The sequence below is a fragment of the Pecten maximus genome, chromosome 4 (assembly GCF_902652985.1).
Source record: "Pecten maximus chromosome 4, xPecMax1.1, whole genome shotgun sequence".
Taxonomy (NCBI): domain Eukaryota; kingdom Metazoa; phylum Mollusca; class Bivalvia; order Pectinida; family Pectinidae; genus Pecten; species Pecten maximus.
In genome coordinates this window covers 40267282-40289589 of record NC_047018.1, presented here as the reverse complement: position 1 = coordinate 40289589, position 22308 = coordinate 40267282, and the positions used below count along the sequence as shown (strand labels likewise).

At 34.7% G+C, this 22308-nt stretch overlaps 2 protein-coding genes across 2 annotated transcripts; one reads left to right on the top strand and one right to left on the bottom strand.

The window, feature by feature from the left end:
- Positions 1-1161: 1161 nt before the first annotated feature.
- On the top strand, positions 1162-4625 carry LOC117324829 (vesicular inhibitory amino acid transporter-like). Its single transcript, XM_033880656.1, has 2 exons — positions 1162-1323; positions 3098-4625. The coding sequence occupies exons 1-2, from the start codon at positions 1201-1203 to the stop codon at positions 4316-4318; spliced, it is 1344 nt and encodes a 447-aa protein (XP_033736547.1). The 5' UTR covers positions 1162-1200; the 3' UTR covers positions 4319-4625.
- Positions 4626-5884: 1259 nt separating this feature from the next.
- LOC117326070 (serine-rich adhesin for platelets-like) lies at positions 5885-20085 on the bottom strand. Its single transcript, XM_033882671.1, has 13 exons — positions 19907-20085; positions 18668-19042; positions 17864-17986; positions 17067-17261; positions 15732-16046; positions 14721-14931; positions 14232-14314; positions 13381-13594; positions 12878-12969; positions 12254-12538; positions 11756-11892; positions 8577-8619; positions 5885-8062 (listed from the first exon to the last, which is right to left on the bottom strand). The coding sequence occupies exons 2-13, from the start codon at positions 19035-19037 to the stop codon at positions 6351-6353; spliced, it is 3780 nt and encodes a 1259-aa protein (XP_033738562.1). The 5' UTR covers positions 19038-19042; positions 19907-20085; the 3' UTR covers positions 5885-6350.
- Positions 20086-22308: the final 2223 nt, after the last annotated feature.

The window sequence follows — 22308 nt, the reverse complement described above, 5'->3', positions numbered from 1 at the left end:
AGGAGAATGCATACTAGAATTAGATTTAGAGTCAGCAATTGATATAAATATGGTCTTTGTTTAATCATCATTCCTTAATTTTCAATTTCATACTTAAATGTATGTTCGAAGAACGTTGCATAGAAAAACGACATATTTATCTTTACAGCAGTAGAAAAAATATACTCGGTGTGTAAAATAATCAATGATAAGGGATTTGTTTTTGCATATGATTGGTACAAGTATAATATTCCCTTGGACGATTTCCATAGGCTGTGCTGCCCTGCAGGTAGGGCGTTAGAATTGTACCTGCTGCGCCCATTGCATGATCGTAAAAGGCGACTAAATATGGGATTTATTTTTCCTAAACAACTTATTCTTCCTCCTAATGTCTCCCTTGACACTGCCGAACTTTTGGCCGTTAGCTGTACTTTAGCCTTTGTGAGGAAGGCTTTTGGTTTTGTCCTTGTCGAAACATACCACAGTCTATATAAATGGTCATTAAATGACCAAAGCTGTTGATGGGACGTTAAACGATACCAAACCAAACCAATAGCTATGCAAATCAGAAAACAAAATTGTGACGTCATAATATGAACGATGCAGTTACATCATGAATTGAAAAATGGCGCAGCAAAAGAGCTGCATCTGGTTTTGTTTGTCCTCCACATTTTCACGACATCATTATCTCAATTAGAAATATTCTATTTCTTGTGGGATGTGATGTCAGACTAGTCGATGCTTAAATGTTGATATACCTAGTGATCCGTTGTCATCATCCTTGTTCTTCTCATTTTGAGTGTGTGACTTAAAATGGATATGCACGGTGGATATCGTCGATGAAGTATCAGACGCTTACCATTTTGGAACACATGGTCTTATTGTACTTTTTTTTAAGGATGTCCATGCAAACATACAAATGTACATGTATATCTATATTTCGTATTTTGCCCCCCCCTCCCCCCCCCCCCCCCTTTTTTTTTTATTTCAGTCGGAATTAGGGTTTTAAATGTTTGATTCTTACATTCCCTTTTCTTTTGACATGATTATGTTATCCATATTGTCTTCCCTGTTTTAATTTACAGATCATACAGGAAAACAGGCATAATGCCTCTTTCTGTTTGCGGAACTTACCGATGGGCGCGATCTTTCTTTCCCCAATTCAATGCTACAAAGGAAGAAAAACTACATTTCGTGAAATACTCAACTTCAGAAAATGATATGGAATTATGTGAACTCACGAACGGTAACTTTCCTCATTCGGATTCGGACGGAATTGGCATTGATCCAAAAGATCAAATCAACGAATGGCAGGCTGCTTGGAACATAACGAACGCTATACAGGTAAATGCTGTTACTGTAAATGTTAATTTTTTTTGAAACATTAATTTTTCACTTATACTGCATTCACAGGAATGTGGCGCCCATTCTCAGCCCTATACTCATATTTGTGTGGCACACATATGAACAGTGGATAAGAAATTTGTGCCAAGTCCCTGTGACTTTGTTTGATATACGTAATCATAACATGGAAAATAAAGTACATATTTCAGTTGCATTTCAATTTTAAACTTTAAAAGGAGTATATGACCTTTTAAAAGGGCTAATCAAATAATTCGCATTTGAATAAGTGCATTTGTATCTTTATGATGCATAGACAAATAAGAATTTGAACTAAAGTAGCAATTATCAGTAAATGCAATTGAAACTATAATTCAGGGCATTGATTTTACTGATGCCATCCCTAACCGTATAGAAACAGGCAGTCCCGTTTTGATTGCAAAACTGTTTTCATTAATTGAGTAGAACAAAGCCAGTTCTTTTTAAATCCCTACAGGAAATAACAATTTGGGATTTTACAAAAACAAAACATATGCAAGGTAAAGATGAATCACTATTTATGTCTTGATAGGAAATTGATTTTTCTTGGATTTCATCCAAATCCATTTTCGATTGAAAGAATCCTATTATTTAGCAGCTGTGTTGTAGCACAATGTAAGATGATATTGGATGGAAAAAAAATTACTGTTAATGACATCTTCAATATTTTCTATCAGTCCTGTTTAGACAATACCATATCGATGACATTAAAGAAAGAGTTTAGAAAAGCATTGTGAAAAGATCCGGAGATAAAGGATATGAATAGCGGTAACATTGTTTTCGACAACACACATAATGACTTGTTGACAAATTTTACATTACATTACATGCTTAGCGAAAGGAACATTGCATATCCTCGTCAAAATTTAATTCATAGGACACAGTAGTGAATAGTACTTTTAGAAAATTTACAGTCGACCTTCGTTATTTCAAAGTCAGCTGGGTCATTGAGTATTGTACATATACTTTTTATCATTGGAACTGGATTTTGATTTCCAGTTTAACAAGGTTTTAGGGTGATAAGAATTCGAGATATCGTCGTTTGTATAGTAGTTTTCTCGAGGTCGGCTGGGTTATAGAGTATATTCTACATAATTTTATGTTTTTTTTTGTGACTGGATTTTTGTTTCGCGTTAAACAAGGTTTTCAAGGTATAAATTTGAGATATCGTAGTTTGACTGTAGTTTAATTAAACCGAATAATTAATATAGAGAACTAGATCATACAGCTGTTTCGTCCTTCTAGGACTCGTGAGTAATGCTAAGGGTCAAAATTGTGGAAGACAGGAAAATCACAATAGACCTCAAATTTGGTGCATTCTTATTAAATTAAATTAGTATATTTTGGATAATAAATAATTCTGAACGAACGTGAAACACTTCAAAATGTTATTTAAAGAATGAATAACTGACAAATATCTTATCCATTCGTTGAAACACATCAAAATATTATTTAAAGAATGGAAACTAACAAGTATTTGATTCATGAAATTATTTTTATCAAGTTTTGTACATGTCACGGATAAGTTGTATTGGTATGCACTATGGATGAAAAAGGAGTATCGGCCTATGTCTAAAACTCGTTTTGGCTCTACTGTACTAACTAGTATTTGACTTTCAATTTGTATTGAAAGGTATAGCTATCATTATTGTTATATCTTGAGATGACTTTATGAATTGGATAACGTCTTCCGGTTTGCAGTACATGTATCATTACTATTTATACATTTGTTTTACAGGGTATGGTGATTGTCAGTCTTCCATACGTAGTCCTGAAAAGTGGCTATTGGGCCGTAGTCGCCAACGTGCTGGTGGCTGGCATTTGTTGCTACACGGGAAAGATCCTTGTCGACTGTTTGTATGAAGAAAACGAGTTTGGGGTCAAGGTCAGAGTAAGGAAGAGTTACGTTGAGGTCGCAGACCTTGCGTTTGGGTCTGTGATCGGAGGGAGGATTGTAAATTTCGCTCAGATCATTGAGTTGCTGATGACGTGTATTCTATATATGGTCCTGAGCGGTGATCTGATCGTCGGTAGTTTCCCCAACCTTCCAGTCGATCTGTCGTCATGGATTATGATAAGCACAGCGTTCCTGATCCCCTGTGCGTTTCTGCAGTCACTTCGTAGCGTGTCTTGGTCAAGCTTCTGGTGCACCGTTGCACATCTTATCATCAACGCCATTGTACTTATTTTCTGTATCACCAAGGCGGCTAAATGGAAAGTTCAAGAGGTCAAAGTTCATTTGGATATATGGTCATTCCCCATATGCCTTGGGATCATTGTATTCAGTTATACGTCACAGATATTTGTGCCTACGTTAGAAGGAAACATGACTGACAAAAGTAAATTTTCGTGCATGATGAACTGGACTCATTTTGCTGCTGCCATGTTCAAGTCTTTGTTCGGATACATTGGATTCCTCACATGGGGAAGTGCTACACAGGAAGTGATAACCAATAACATATCGTCAGAAATATTCAAAATAATCATCAACATGTTTCTTGTCATCAAAGCGTTGTTTTCATACCCTCTGCCATACTATGCTGCTGTAGAACTGATTGACACCGCCCTGTTTAGTACAGGATCTAAGACAGTATTTCCCTCCTGTCTAGACGACAAGAAAACATTGAAAGTCTGGGCTGTTGCGCTACGTTTAGGACTTGTACTAGCCACCATGTTGATGGCTATATTTGTACCATTCTTTGCTCTTTTGATGGGACTCATTGGGAGCTTCACGGGAACAATGCTATCCCTGGTGTGGCCCTCCTACTTTCATTTGTACATAAAATGGAGGGTCTTGCGTTGGTATTCCAAAGTTTTTGATATCGGAGTTATGATTCTAGGATTTGTATGTTGTTTTGTTGGGATGTACTACAGCGGAATAGCACTTTATCAAGCCATACAGGGACTCCCTGCCACCCCTAGTCACGCGTCCCATGTGCCCTTCCATAAAGGCGTATAATCTACTAAATCTTAGCCTGGGACGGTTTAATTGTATATCAAAAAGAAATTTTCTTTTAACTATCTTTCGGTGTTCTATTCAATCGAATCTATAATGGATTTTCAGACATGCAGGCAATAATTCAATACACTGAAAGTACGATTTCGTTCCGTTAAAACTTCCTCAACTTCATACTGAGAAAGAAATTTCCGTCACATACCATCTTTGTGTTCAATTTTCCAAGAACGTTGGACTAGCTGCCTATACTCTCCATGATTATAGACATCGTGTTTTCAAGTATCTCGTTTGTTTATTTTGTAGCCGAGGTAAAATGATGCTGTTAAAGAAAAAATATGTTTTCCAATTTTGAAAATCAAATGGAGCTAAGATATCAGCGCAAACATTTGTCGTTCTCTCTTGCTAATTTACTAATAATCGTTAGTTTTGAAATAAAATAACAATTAGTAATAAATGCAATTTACAGGTAAGTATATATTGATTTTAAAAAATGCAATAAAATCTGCACATCTTTGCTATAATCGTTGAAGAAATGAAACGATTCTAAATGTTCGCTGTGTCTTTTTTGTTGTGAAATTTCAATCTCTCTCACCATGGACAAGTATTTCTTAGAATTTACTCTAATTTTACTATAGATTTGAGACGGTGATATTCACTATTCACAATACAATGACGTCTAGTTAAATACATAATGTCCAAGCAATGTATTTTAGCTGAAAAGGGACTCATTCTAGAACACTCCTCGGGGTAGGACTATTGATCTGCTGAGCAATCTGCATGCCTCGTCTTTGTCAAATTGAAAGTCCTCCTCGGTTTGGGATCGCACTGTGAAGTGAAAGGTTCTATTTGTCTATTATGACTCTATCTTGTTGACAAGTTAAACTTTGTCCAAGATTTTGCAGTGGAAGCAATGCTCCATATGGTGCCCGATATAACTGAATGTCCGGATTTTGTGCAATATTTTAATACTATTCACTATTGTGATAGGTATATGTATATACATGTATTCGTTTGAGTTCTTCCATATTGTATACGTTCATACTTTAGCGGTGTTATTATCTTGCGCATTTGGCACTGATAGCTTTCCGAATGATTGCGCCAATTGCAGATTCTTAATACACCAATCAATCGTCGCTATTCCTTTTAAACTCAATTTGCTTGCGCCAAAATAAATATGTTGACTAATAGAGAAAATATTATCACATTTGTCTAGTCAAAGCTCCTTTTTTTATGTCTCGTGCGTTTTTGTTGCATCTAAACGTTTTATCATTCGTTTCGACACGGATGGATTTCATTTATATCCTTATGGACACCAACTAAGCCTAGCTAAATTGTAGGTTGTAGTAAGTGGATCCCGAGTGTTTCCTGTCATCGAAATGACATATTTGTAGGCTTGTTACACGGTAATGTCAGTGTATGTATATGTTGTGGATTGTTTGCATTGATATTCAGACTAAAACAATAATTGATTAAATCATCAATTTTAATTCAATCTGAAAATTGTAATGATATCAATATGTGAAATCTTATTTCACTGGTACTTACGAATATAACCGATATATCTTTTTGAACAAACTTGTCAGTCGTATTTGCTATAATTCTTATGATTTACAACCAAGCTAAGATCATAGGCTATACACATTTAAACATTTATGGGGAGGCATGTGACATTATCTATATACTAGTAGTTAGTATTAAGTACATATTCGTACACTTTTCCCCGAAAAATGCAAAGAAGACGCGAGTTAATTAACTAGACACAGTTAAGAAACTAAGCTATGCAATTACATGTATCTACTATATATGTTTTCGATGATATTCTTGTATACTTCAAGTAATCTGAAATCAAACCAACGCTCACACTAGCTTTTACGGTCAAAATACAACAATTGATAACAAAAATACTATTTTCTCTGTCTTTTACTCATTTAGTAACATATTATATTCAACCCGGTTGGTTTCATTTGAAACGGTAAATATAGATTTTACTAAACTACTTTTAACCATCCGTTTATTTATTTTTCTATTTATTTTGTCAAAAATATACAGCAGATGTGCTATCCTTTTCTGCCGACTTTACGTCTGAATCACTGCCACTATCTATAAAAGGTATTTCGTTTGCTGTGCCCTGTTCAGCTGAATTTTGACTCGAAGAGGCACAAAAAACGTTCTCTAGATCTCTCGATTCCTTCGGGGTGGTGAATTCCTCTGAATCAGATTCACTAGATGAGCTGGATGAAGATTCAGAACTTGAGGAGGTGTCTTTATCGCCATCATGAACAGATGGAGTAGGAGTTCGAACTTTAACACGCTTACAAAGCAGCCTGATCTTCTCAACAGGACCACTTTTGGTTGGCGAATCAACCCCTCCCTGTTTTCCATACAATGCATTTGTATCTCTGTTATCCTCTTTACAAGGTATAGCTGACATATCAATATAATCCGTTGACAAAGTTGCTTCAGTTGACACAGTCTCACCATACTTGCTAGGTAACTCCGAAATCTTGGGATGGCTATCGTGTTTATCAGATAATATGGATGATGAAACCTGGTCATATGTTTCAGGTAGTGTAGCCGTCTCAACATGGTCTTGTTTGTCAGGAAATGTAGGCGTCTCACCGTATGTTTCAGGCATTGAAATTGCATCCACGCACACCTGATTGGCAGCAATTGCAAGTGTCTCCTTCTGGTCCTGATTTCCAGATAACAAAGACATCTCTACGTAGTCTTGTTCACCAGATATTTCAGCCTCGATACCCCCATGTATAATCGGATACCACTTTTGTTCTGTTGTTGTGTTTAATGTGTCCTCAGGGAGTTCTCTTTGATCCCTGCTTCTGTCCTGATCATCCACATTGTCACTACTACTCTTAAAGGACTCGGATGAATCACTCTTTTGACCACGGCCAAGTGAGGTATCGTCTGCTAGCGTGGCATCAAGAGCGGCCAATGCCTCAACAGATGCCGAGAAAAAGTCTTGTAAACCGAAATCGTCATTATTATGAATGGCCAGTTTGTAACTTGACCTCTTAACTAGGGAGTTTTTGCTATCTGAGGATCGAGAACTGTCTTCAGTATGAGAGTCTCGGCGAATAGTATCTGTTGTTATGATGGCGGGTCTGTCTTGTTTAGAGTTTATCGAACCTGTTGAAGATCCCGAACTTTCAGTTTGTTCCTCGCAGTTATCCATGGTAATGAAGTGGGATGAAGGTTTTGCTTGAAAAGCCAGTCCTGTATTGTTTAATTTAGAATCATTTGTGTTTGGAATGACTTCTAAAGATACAGACTTCTTGTCGTCAATATGTGATGTAGATCTAGGTTTGGTTGTCGCCATTGGTATATCTGCTTCACTGTAACAGAGATTGTGTCTTGAACTTCTACCGAAGTTTAAAGGCGTCCCATTTAACCAATTCTGGAAGTCGTTAACGCCGAAATCATCCACACGTTTCGTCTGCATGGGAGAAATATCCTCCACATGTATGTATCCTTGTGTTTGTTGGACTGGAACTTGGTATGCCTGCATTTTATCGGAGACCGAATGATCGTCATCAAGGTCGAAGTTCTTTGTATCATTTGGATTTATATGCATAACAAAAGATTCTTTATTATCCGCCAGTATGAATTGGTTGTTTGAATTTTCCTCGTGAGAGTTTTGGAAGGTGTTGGTGTTTTTTATTATGCCACTTCCGTTTGATGTACCGGTCTCAAGCCTAGCTCCTCCTTGTTTTGGTTGGCTGGTGTCCGGAACTGCGTAATTATAGAATGTTGCTTTATAAAAATGTTAAGTATAAAGTATATCCTAGATGAAATATGTGTTTGCTTTTTTCTACAGATATGAAGATGATTTGTGTGTACAATAATACGTAATGATAAAATATTATTGGAATGAGGGCGATTTATATCCCTTTAAGCGCAGCAAGACTGTAATACTTGATCACAAATTTAAACATATTTTACAAACAAAAATATTGTTGGGAGACGGAAATCAACAATGACCGATTTTGTTTCAAAGACCTAAGATTGAAAATACTGTAAAGTGGTGCGAAAATACTACGGTTCATTCACAAAACCTTCATGTGATAAAGAAAAAAGCGTCGTTAGAAATGAAGTCTATGCTACAAATGTGTAAGCAGGGAAAATAGACATGTCAGAGTTTTAAAACAATGTATGTGTGAAACATCAGAATAACATGTTAAGACAACCTTCCCAGTGACAAATATCCTAGATGTTTTAAACTTTATTTATATTATTTTATACTCACGATTGTTTTGGTTCCAACAAGATTCCTCCCTCTCCTTTTCCGGCTGTAAATATTGTTATATTTTCATTTTCTTGTTATATTCAGTAAATCGTTATATGAAAAACACTATGCTTTTATGTTGAATTGTCCATTTACTATAAGAAATTACACGCCCTTTTAATGAGAATTCCTAGTAATTCAAATCTCAATTATTTAAAAGCTTCATATCCACAGCAAGCAGAAAGCTATGTTTCAGCTATTCTTAATCAAATAAAACTTCTTATTTCAAGTCAGTATAATTTTTTCAATATATGAAATTAATGAAACTAACTGTAGATGAAACACAAGGTTGTCCTTTGTATGATTACCGCATTAAAACACACATCTAATTTTGATACAACGTTTTGTGTACGACGTAAACAAATTATACTTTTAATCCCTAAACTTTAGTGTAAGATATACACATGTAATTGGTGTTCTAATATTTTAGTGGATTCATACTACATGTACGTGTATTTTGGAAGATAACGCCTTATTGAAATGATTAAAATTTAGGAAAATACCTTTGCGTTAATATATTAAACTTATATTTGAAATTAATGATTTATCTTACAAGCATACTTGCATGATAGCAATTGCACTGTGAAATACCCCTTTGTATGGTAGTTTTTGCTATAGTCCTCTACATTGTACATCGAACAGGATGCGCCAGCATCACTAACCTGAATACGTGCTTTTCTGAATACCTGTAAGTCAATTGACAATCATAACCAACGATATTAGCTTAACATCTTTTGACTGCTGAATACTCGGTTGGGATGTTTCTAAGTTTAAACTTATCATATAAGTTAATTCCTAAGATATTGTACAGTCATTGTTATGTATGTTGAGTAAAATATTCCTTTTATCAGCAACTGTCACTCACTGTTACACTATGACAATGATTTATTTAATATCCTTATAAAACTATAAGTAACTCGTATGCTTTATGTTGGAAACAACTTTGTGCAACTGGAAGATGTGAACAGCGTTGAATTCACTACTGAAACAACTTTTATTAGCACACATTTTGTATACCGTGGGAACCGTCTTATGTGTTGGTGTATACGAACTGTTTATGGTATTTTTATGTTCGATATGAAGTCGGATGTGTTAGATGCTAAATGATATGCTTGGTGGATTCGTTGTCACCATCCTACTTCTCCTTTTGAGAACATGACATTACCTGGATCTGATTTAGATCGACATGGTGGATCCGTTGATGAAGCAGAATACGTATGCCCTTCCGAAGCACATGGTCTTATTTTCCTTGTACTTTTCAATTGTATCCATGTAATGTTTTTTGAAGTTTTTGTTCGTATTTAGATCTTTTTCATCTGGTTTATTTCGGTTGTATGTCGGCATTCTCATTTATAAAAATAGTTGATTAAAACTATGGTGTGGGAATATGTTCCTGGTGGTTCATTTTGTTATTTGATACTCCCTGCAACGCTTAAGTCATATCTGAACTATTATGTTTGCACTTAAATTGAATGGCAGCAGTTTCTATTACTTCTCGAATACTTTTCGATTTGATATATAAGAAATTAAACTGATTATATGATAAATTCAAACTTTCATCGATGTTGAAAATAATAGAAAAGTGTAGCCTTCTTAAATTTATGTCAGAAAAGATAATTGAACCTTGATGATTTAATCAGTATATTCAGGCTTATAAATTGTGCTTATACGATGTTAATTGTTAATTGTTCTTATAAATACGTATATCAGATGGTTTCATCTAATTAATGTGGGGTGTATAATTGTTTGACATTTTGTGGATATTACTGTCGGTACAGGATTAAGTCTCCATTTTTGTTGTGGCTTATAATGAATTTTCTTTTGTTGTTTCCTTGTTTTTATCGTATTTTTTCCTATTTACTGATTGTATTATCTTTTTATTTAATCATGATACCGTCGATAGAATTGTTGTTAGAATCTAGAAATATTTTAATATGCAGGCATATTTCTTTCAACTAGTCTTGAGCAAAGGATCTCTTGGTTCTGTTTTTCATATTGTAGTTGTGTGTTAACCTTGATTATGAGTAAATTCGTTTAAAACTAATATGCGTGAATAAGGTGCGTCGTTTCATATACAAAATACGTTTAAGTTATACCTTATTAGAAACATTTACAATAATCAACACCAAAAATAATTCGGTCAACTGAAACAATAAATAGAATACTAGACATGCATAAAAATAAATATTGTATTTATTGTTTATAAAATATCAAAATAACGAACATCAATGATAACTCTATTAAAACAATATAGCTATATAATATGAAAGTGAAAACTGCACATGCAGGTGAAACAGGTGTGAATGCGCACATGCAATACTGGTGATTTGTCAGTTCGTGTTGTGGAGAAAACTTCGGATCATGCCAACGGCTTCGTCAAGTCCTCGCACATCGTGTCCATATTAGTCCACATTAAGGCAGGTGATAAACGAATTTCTGAGGAAAAAGAGGCGCCTTATACTGTCACTGGTCCACCATAGATTATAATGGAACGAAGAAATTTCTACAAATTAAGAGATGTTTGTGATGTAATACCAAATGAGCGTGATATATTTACATGCGTGTGACGTAAGAGTGCTGTTGTGCATTATTTTTTCGTTGGTATTATTTTGATATATATTATCCTCTGTAAATATATATGACGATTATGATATCATTTTGATTATCTATTCCTTAACCATAAACCAAAAATACAGGTTCGTCATGTTCGTCGTCATTTCATTTATTGTTAGTCAAACGACGTGTGTTTGGATTTCTTCAAATTTCTTTCATTCCGTATATGTAAAAGATAATTACAAGCGATAATATCAATTAAATGATCATACCATAATTTTATCTTTTGGAAGAAAATCCACGTTTAACCGTGTTTAAACTTACAGGCAGAATTAATACAAAAGTTGTTTGTTGTTCCATTGTACCGATTTACGGATGGTTTTTGTTGGATCATGTCCATAGAATGGATTTTCCAGCTCATGCCGATTGGGCAGACTGTGAGAGGAAGTACTGTAGTGCCCATGCGTAGTGCTTGTAATGTTGATACCAAAGTTATCATGCCGGTCATTATTTATCACGTGATCTCTATACATGCGGTGAGCAGCTGAAGCAGCCAGTTGGCTGTCGTGGTCATATGGTTTACGAACCTGTCTCCTTTTCCGTATAAAGAAGATGATAATTCCAATTAAGATAAAAAGGACAACAGCTCCCATCACGCCTGCTGCAATATAGGGGGCGCTGTTAGGACTTCCGGCGGACGCCAAAGCCTGTTGGCCATTACTCCCTGACATAAAAGCAAAATTCAAGATCTCTTCAGATCGAACAGAACTAGAATGTCATTACGATGAAGTATAAAGCCAAGCTGTCCGCAGCTTCTTCAGTTTTTATGACAGTTTAATAACATACTATAAAACAAAAATCCACTATCTACGAAAAGTACTTTTTCTAGCAAATTGATAAAAAAATATCTCTTTCACCTATACGAATTATAATGACATGAAGAATAAGGAAGTAAAAAGAGTTAAATAAACAATGACATTGAGACGAGGTGCTTATAATTAGATATGTTCCTTCTATAAAATTGCACCCCACCCAAGTTTATGGTATAGTAAACTAATTTACAAATATATACGAATATAACTTACCTGTAGACGTCTGGGCTGCAATTTCAGATGAGCAGCTGAGAAGTTCTGGATACAAATCTGATGTTGCACATATTTTAAAGGAGTAGCGCGTCCCAGACTTTAGGTTCGATGCCAAAAACATGGCCGTGGTGTCGTTGAGAATAGTATCATACTGACTACCGCTCTCTGATTGTTGGAGGACAAAAAATTGACCGGATCCGCCGTCAAACCCTGGATTACATTGTACCTGGATTTCAGCTTCATTTAGTGAGGACCATGAACAGTTTGTAGGCACTTCCGGTGGACCTAGGTAAAATAAATTCTTACATAGCAAAGGGTTGGGGAATATCTAGAAGCATTGTTTATCATGTAAATCCTTTATTTATGTACAAACAATTTGCGTTGTGCTTAAATCTGACAATATGATATGAATTTGAATACAAAATAGTTAAAAATTCCATAGATCTTAGATAGTTGCTGACATTGATTGGCATATTCCTTCATTTCATAAACGTTTACTTTGCTTTACACCAGAGATATACAGAGGGAGGTGTGTAAAAAGTGCTCAAGAAAACACCACTTTAGTGGCAGCAAACGTATCGTCAACGAAGCTAGAGGCATTGTATTGAAAGTTTTACCACTAACCTGGCCTCACTATACGGTAAAGACATGGAGACCTAGATACACCGATGGCGTTTGTTCCCAAACATTCAACGTCTGTGTACTGCCAATCATTCCTGTTAACCAAAACGAGGCCACATTATTATTCAAAAGTGTCATCGACACTCTGATGGGTTTGTGGATATTATTGTTTGGAGATTTTTCAAATCAATTGCTTTATATTGAAATATATTCGATTCCATTTTATTTATAAATTCGCAAATTGCTCTAAAACAAATAACTCATTTTTGCTTAGGCTCTACATGCTATTGATGAAGCATAAAAAATATGTTTACGCACTTGATTTGACATAAAAAAAACAGAATTTATCAATAATAATACATTATTATAATCACTCTATTATGTCATTATCAGACATTCGCTAAATCTCGATCAAAGCAATTCCAAAATTGTTCTCGATGCACAGAAACATAAATACACTAATATTAGAACGCTTGCAGAGTTCATTCTATACTTTCAATACTAACATGACTGAAATAACTGCCGTCGAAGTGATTTCTCTCGGTCTCCCGTACACCGATCGAGCCGAACCTCTAGGATTTATTGTAATACCCGTCCCCTTGTAACGCCATTTGATAGTTGAATTCCCAGGGTTCCCATCAACTGTACACGTGACCGTTACAGAGCCCCCTAGTTTAACAGCATGCTTCACAACGCCACCTTGTGTGCAAAACGGACGATCTGAAAGCAAGGTTAAGTATAAGTAAGTTAATTGAATCAAAATCACCACGTTTGCGTTAATAACTAAATATATACAGTCACAGGAACATCAAATTGAATGACTCATACTCCAGAAAGATGGAAATGCAAAATGGATGTCGCTTATCAGAAGCAAATTGTTTAGATTGAATTAATTTGTAATTCTAAAAGTTGAAGTATACATGTAATTCAGAATGACACTTGAAATAAATTTGGTTTATTAAGAGGGTAAACCGAAAAAATTATCCAGAGAAAAATCAATCTGATAATTGATTTCTACGAAAGAGTCCAACACTCAAAGCGAAATCAGTTGATGAGCATCATCCCTGGTCATAATAAATATGAACATTATAATTCATCTAGTTAATTAACAAAATGGCCCTATTACGGACGTAATGGAAGAATGAAGAAAGACATTTTAATTCAGCATGATAATTACTACAATAGTACGTTTAAGTATTCATATCTTGCACAGAGGATCTCTCCACGCAATGCTTTAATAGCACAGGAGGTCTTTTTACAGTGGTTGGCTCAATCAACATGGTAATAAGTGAAAATTTTATTAAGCGACTGGCCGCTTGATAAGGTAGTCACTACAGCAGGCTTTGCATGTACTTACAGGACACGTCGATGTGGACTTTCTGCCCTGTCCCTACACCAATAGTGTTCAGAGCCTGACACATGTAATCCCCGGCATCCTCTCTGTGGAAAAATCGGAATGGGGATAACAGGGTACATAAAGCATTGAAGGTTGGTTATATATGTTAAAGGCGACGTCAGTGAAAATCTCTTACACTATCCAGTGTTTCCTCGGGGATATTTGTTAAGCAATATTGTATATAGTGATATGAAGCAATTATTAGAATGCTTTGGATCGTATCTTCACCTGATGACTGTTGTTTGGATGCTGAGTTTCTGACCGTGTACTTGGACCTTTTTAATTAGTTTTAATCAATTTGCTTAAAAGAAGCTCAATATCATTCAAATATTTTTAAACAATCACCTTATTGATAAGATAGCTCTAATGCAATATGAACACCACCATACTTTTGCGATTAAAATGGTAATTATGGAAATAGATATAACTAGTACTTTGAAACATATTTACCTTTTCACTGACGAGATGTGAAGGTCTGCTACTCTACTTGCAGTATAATTAAATCTACTTCCGGTTCCGGTAGATATCATTTTGTTATTATGACGCCAGAATATGTTTTGTGGTATAGGCATTGGCCTAGCATCGACAAGACAGGTGAGGACAATGTCAGAATCCTCTGTGACCTCCCTTGTTCCGTTCTCTGAGGTGATTTCAGGAGAATCTTCATATAAAAATTAAAATATATTCCATAAGTTATTAATTTTCTCTATTTTCTACTTTTAATTATGGATCATCTTCTTATTTTCTAAAAATCAATCAAATCTGGAAAAGAAACACAGTATTTCCATTTTATGAAGGGATGGTGCTAAATCCATATAAAGAGAATACATGATCAGTGTCTTAAAATATAAGCTGTATTTTGGCGAGGGTAAAGAAAGACAAAAGTGGCGAGCCTTGGCGAGCCTTGGCGAGCCACTTTTGTCTTTCTGTCCCGAGCCAAAAATACAGCTTATATTTTAAGACACTGACCATGTATTCTATTTATCCTGCAACAGTCATAAAAATACTCATAAAAATAATCATTTTGAAGTGAAACGGTGTCAAAAATGATAGAAATATGTTCGCCTTTTAAACGTAGTTTCACTTTGAAGTAGGTCAGTCGAACTGACGCACGTGCAAAGATTCCAAAATACAGCTGTTTTCCGTCACTGCCGTATACAGCAAAAATATATACGGTGGGTGTATTCCGACAATGCGGTGGCAGTTGCAGGATAAAAGATACTATCTGAATGATAAGGAGTACAATTAATGGCGATATATCGTCCTTCTGGAAGTACCATGCTGGAAACATTTACATTAATTTAAAACACATAATATCAATTTAAGTAATTAGTATTGTTATATTCATTAGTTCAAATAATATATTAATGTTTATATGATATTGTTTAATGAAAGCAATACAATGTCAAAACACAATGTCAAGGGTTAATTTCCGAAAAAATGTAGATTTTTGAGACTTACATGTAACCAAAAGTGTAATGGATCTGTTTACTTCGCCGACGCCATTGTTTTGTACCACAGAGTTTGAGGCAGCACACCTCATGTGTCTTCCACTCATGCTCTTGTCAAAAGTCACCGATATTATTCCGGTAACGAAAAATGTTCCGTCAGACCTCGGCAGGACTTCATGAATAGTGTTACTCAACTTAGTGTTATCTATATACCAGTTAATGGTGGCTGCTGGTCTGCTTCCCGCCGAAGTACATGTAATGGTTTTCGTCTCGCCATTATTAAACAAACCCGTGAAATATCCGATAGTAGGAACTATAGGTGAAACTGAAATGCCAAAGGTTAGTAAAAAGTTATACTGAAAGGTCATCAAGGGTCATCAAACATAACACTGAAAGATAAAATGTTATTGAAGGTTTTATCTAAAGCCGAGAGTCACTTAAGAAACTTTTATTATGCTGTTCTGAAAATCAATGAAAACAAATGCAAATGGTCTCTTAGATAGTGTCACTAAGCTGATGAAATAATATAAGAACATATAACTTGCTAATTACCAATAAATATACACGTATACTAGCTATTATTACATGCTTTTGATAATACAAAATAACAAAAAACGTTTAGTGGTTCCTTAAATAGGACAGAAAACCACAAGGAGTAGTAACGTTTTCACGACTTTTTCATGGCATACTTTAGCTAAATACGTAAAACAGTATTCATTTTGTCATGTCATAATTTAAGAATTGGTCTTGGCACACTGAAGCAACAGAGAACTTGCAAACAGAATTTGAACTCAAAATCAAAACAACGAGGATTGATACAAACAACAACTTACAGATCGTCATTGCGACACTCAGAACAGTACAAGGATAATAAGACAACTTGCTCCAAAGGAGTGAGCGTCTTTTGTTTTATAGGTGATATCCGTCATACAAATCAAGATCAGATCTGGGTTACTGTAAACCAACTTGTTTTCGCGTGCGGTTAATTTCCGCGTATTTCGTGGGCGATTAAAATGTACCGCGAAATAGTTTCAATCATAGGTATCGTAAGCCTCCTATGACTATTGATCGCGAAATTCGTTCGGCAATGTAAACGCGAAATTAAGGTCGCCGCGAAAATAAGTTGGTTCACAGTAAGTAAGTCTCAAAATGAGAAATATTGTGTTGACAACTGAACCAGCAAGCAACAAACATGTCTGACTTCATATCACATAATGAAATCGAATATTTCCCAATAAATATCATGATTTCGATCATGAAACTTTCACATATTCAACTAGATAATTGAAACCTAATTTTGATTAGCTCTTTGGTTGTTGTAATACTGCCGATTTTGACTACTTACGATTGACATCAAGTTGAGTCTGGAAGCTTTCATTGTAGAAAGGGATTGGGCCTGTGTTTACTAAACAGAACAGAGCGCCGCGATACATCTGTCTCGTTACCGTGAACGTTAGGCTACTTCTTTTATACCAGGTTCCGTTCGGATACTGCTTGGCATCTTCATTGCCAATTAACTTTGTTCTGTTGACATCAGGTCCTGCAGAAATCAATCAGATTTACTTACATGTACATGGGTATGGTAGCAACATTCAATGCATTTCATTGATGAAAATTAATGTGAGAGTGCCAACACAAAATAGCATGTACCAAACATGTCATATCGACATTTTGAAGAATATTTCAAAAGTGGCGAGTTTCTGAATCACTTACTTAGCTCCTAAGAGAGGCATTCGTTGATTTCTTATGTTTTTCACACTTTTGTGTTTTACATATTATGTGATAAGATAGTGGAAAGTTCTAACATTGAAACAAAGGACTGTGATGTTTTTATTTAATTTTTATTTGCAGATAAGCGCAATGATGAATTGACACATAATTAAAACTATATACAGAAACTATATTTAGCTCCACCATGATTAAGTGGAAAACTGTTCAATGCAAAATAAGATTTCCGCCAAATTGTGTACGTTTACAATATATAGTATCTAATTTACACAATACCTGATGGAGTATATGAAATGAAATATGTACTAAACCTTGTAATTTTATTGTATAATATGTCGTGTATCTATATATGTTTAGAGTTTAATTATCTTAAATGAATGAATGATGGATTGGTTGATGGAAATGCTATCTTACCTAGGAGGTACCATTCAATGCTCGGGGAGGGCTTCCCGCCATCAGCTGTACACGTGATCGTTTGTTGGGTGCCCTCGTCGATCTGACCAATCAATGAAGACACTCCAATATCGAAAGGGCGTACTGAAAGGAGAAAAGGGGCGTACTGAACGAGGAAAGGGGCGTACTGAACGAGGAAAGGGGCGTAATGAAACGAGGAAAGGGGCGTACTGAAACAAGACAAAGCTTCTTTAGAGACAGGAAGTGGCGAAACGATTGACTTAACGATTTCAACTGATCTACGTTTAAATGGCCTATGATTTGGTCATATATATATACAAATACCCTTACGCGAACCCTTAAAAAAAGGTTATTATTATTTATAGAGGTCCGTCATTTGACGCAATGAAATAATTCTGAACTATCGTATTATCCTGTTTGTATTAGAATCGCATGAAAATTAATTAGATGAGTCAAAATAAATAATTAACTAATTACTTAGTGACATGAATGCTTTGTAATATCCAGACAAACAATTCCTTAGAATTATTACATACTGCAGATTTTATATCGTTTTATATAAGAGCAAATACAGAAGGTCGAGGCCCGGTCAGGGCACGAGTTATAAAATTGTCTTCATTAGTCATTTGAATTACTATGTTATATGTCTAATTACTGACACAGTGTATCAAAATTTCTATGTGTTGTTGATCCGAATTTTAAAGAATTTAAGTTCCCGTCGTAGATGTACTGTATTGAATGTCGTTTTTTATATATTATATACACTAATTATAGAATTATTTTGACAAAAAAAAAAACATTTACCAAGAATGGTTACATCAAATCTATCAACCGACAGCATATCGATGACGTCATAACACCTGTATTCGCCATCCTCCGCCAGGCCCATCGACTTTAGCTCAAGTGACGTCGAATTATCGGCACGTACGTGAATTGATACTTTAGGGGAGTTCTGGAACCCTGTCTGTAACTTATCGTTAATGGCGATGAACGTCTTTGTGGGGTTTGTTTTCTCCCAGATCATGAATGAGTTGGGAGACGGGGACACAGTACAATCTAGAGTCACAGAGCTTCCCAATACCGCAGGTATCATTCGAAGAACTGTCTGCGTCGATATCAGGAGTGGCCCAAAACATAACACAATGAAGATGATCGAAGATCCGTGAACAAACATTGTCGCTGTAAGAATAATGGTAACTTGACATCAACACATTCAATGTAAAATTGATCAATATTAAAAGATAATAAAAAGATATTTAGAATAAGTTTTTTGTTAATATAAACTGTCATTTGCAATAATCTACATCTACACAAATTTACAAGTAAAATAGACATAAAGCAAAATACATTGTCAATAGTGACAACAGAGGATATACATGTATTCAAATAATGATTTCTATCTCCATAATTTTATAAATAAAATGAACATGAAACAAAATACATTGTCAATACTATCACATAAGGATATATTCAAACAATAACTTCTATCTATATAAAATTACAAATAAAATAAATATGAAATAAAATACATTGTACTTTGTCAATACTGACACAAGTAGATATATCTTAAAACAAAACAAAAACAAACAAAAAAAGAGAGAGAAAATGTTTCATGTACAGTACTTCCTTTAAATTCACCATATCATGGCGGCCACCCTATGCTCCAGACCAAGGACTATTTATGACAAATTAACTTGCATTACAGGCAAATCATACATCATTGGATATAATCATGAAAAAAAGGGAATACATCCCTCGCTCTTCAGATTAACACGACCAGTTTATTCGTCCACGATTAGCCTGACTTTCATTAAATTATAAATTTATTTTATAAGATACCAAAAGTGGAAACAGAAATGCTTGTACATAACTGTTAAAAGTAAAATGATAAGAATAGATGTTACAAGAAATATAATTAGAAATTTTGAGCATAGGAGACAAACAAATCTATGTTATACACAAAACAACAACAAAACAATGGAAATACAGCATGAATCAAATAAATAATTGTTGTAAAAGGCAAATACTACAGAAGTCACCTACCTGAACGAATTTGAAGCTTTCTTTTCGGAAACTCTTGTGTTTGATATAGAACGGCTAATACTCCATATGATAAAAGTCCTATATGTTGGTATCTTTACCTAAATACGCACACAATCTACCCACGTAACATTAACTATTCCATAATTCGAAAAAAATGTATAAATGATTCACCGTGTTGGGCGACTACAGTGACTATATATAAAGTGTGAAATAGACATACCAAATATACAAACACAACTAATTATGATAGCACTACCAAAGGTAACGACGGGGAAATGTATTTATATAAATATATTCAGCATTCATGTCTATAAATAGAAAAAGGGACAGTGCCTTGAAGTCACATTTTGGTATAGCTCTTGTGAATAAATTCAGATTTTCAAAACGTCTTTGCTAGCATTCACAATTACGTAAGAGTTTAAATAACTAATGATAGTAATTAATAAAAAGTATTTATGAATATTTCTGCTACACCCCAATCCCCTTGGACGGGCCTCTTTTGTTTACCATATACGGATTTGTATGACTGCTACAGATCGAGGTGGATGTGGTCCTAAGGGAGATAACTTTGGAGTTATCGGATAATTAGCCGGAGACAAGCTTATTTCCAGTCATTCGCCCGCGCTCTATTTGTCCAATGGGCTCAGCGTGTTTACTGACCATCCCAAACAGATTAGGTCATATCTGTGATTACGGGTTAGGTATTGTACATATTTGTTTAAATGTTTACATATTTATTACAATAAATTATTTGTCTGGGTCAACCAAACGTCATGACATGTGTTTTACTAATTCAAAGTATACAGAATGGGGTATAATATATGGAATTGTTACCTGGAAAAAGTGTGAACTTCAATTGATAATAATTTAGTCCCAACTCCTCTCCATCTCGTAAGTATTGATAAGAAACAAAGGTTTATTTATGTATATGACACCAGCACAAAATCCTGACTGCGGCAGTCATACACCAATCCTGTTAAGACAGTATCGGCCTACTGCATAACGCCTGCCAAACTTCAATATAGGTTGATTTAGACATTTCATCATATGCGAGATGGAAACTTGAGGTGTAAATAGAGATTTTGGACACTGTGTACACATCTTTTATCAGTCAAATCAAATCAAATCATTTTATTACTTTTGACCTGACAGCCAATCAGTACAAACATAATACGTAATACTTCATACTGTACAAAATACAAAGGATAACATATGGAGATCAACATGAACATACATGATATACATATTACATCAGGTACTAGATATAAATATCAATCTACATCTCTACACTTATATATGATGATATTTATTACTTGTATCGAATAATCTTACCACTTTTAAAACACATATAATGTACTATCAATAAATTTGCAATATAATTAAACACATATTAAATCATTCTCTGTTTATTTGCTTGTACAATGAATTTACCTAATATATGCAGTTCCTTTATTTTATTTGAATTCAGTAAATCAAAAACTTTAAAGACCGGTGGTTTATACCATTTTTTTTTTTTATAAATCTCTTCCTTAAATCTGAATACTTAGGACATATAAGTAAAAAGTGAAATTCATCCTCAACCTCGTTTTGTGTATACAGCGTAGTTGTTACAAAGTCTATTATTCCTAACAATGCTTCTACTTCTACCAACTTCTATAGCAAGATTATGTGCAGACATGTAATGACTTGGTTGAATAATATTGCAAAGTGACATTGTCTATTAGATACTTACATAAATCACATTTACTAGAAATATTTAAAGAATTAAATACGGTTTGCTTAGCCTGATCCTCTGGACGCTGTTTGATGAAAGGTAATAAACTGATGTCGGCAGGGGTATGTCTCACTCATATAAAACCCAATCCAAGTTCAAAAACTTTCTGTTTTACAAACACTAACCAATTAGATTTCGGATAAACTTTTTCAGTTTCTAGTAACAAAAATATGTAAACTTCATTCAAGATACAATTATCATGACTTAATAACTTAAACCAATATTTTATCATCCTAAATATGTGCTCATTTGCCAATGGCAATCGACCTAATTCAACATAAACCATAGCATTACAGGTAGATTTCTTGACACCAAGTATATTTTTACAAAATTCCAAATGAATCCTTTCTACACAATTAGACCTCCCTCCCCCATATTTCACAAGAATAATTGAAAAAATGTCCAACAAATGTATCAAAAAGATCTAACAATGTTTTAATATTTAATTGAAAGCTGTTGCATTTGGATTGTAATGCAAAAAGTGCTTTACGACCCTGATCAGCTAATGCTTAATCATATGGGTAAACTTATTATTGAATCTAAACAAGGCATCAATTCTGAAAAGTTAGGAGTTCTATCTAATATAAATGACAATAACGTTGACTGAATATTAACAACAACGAGACAT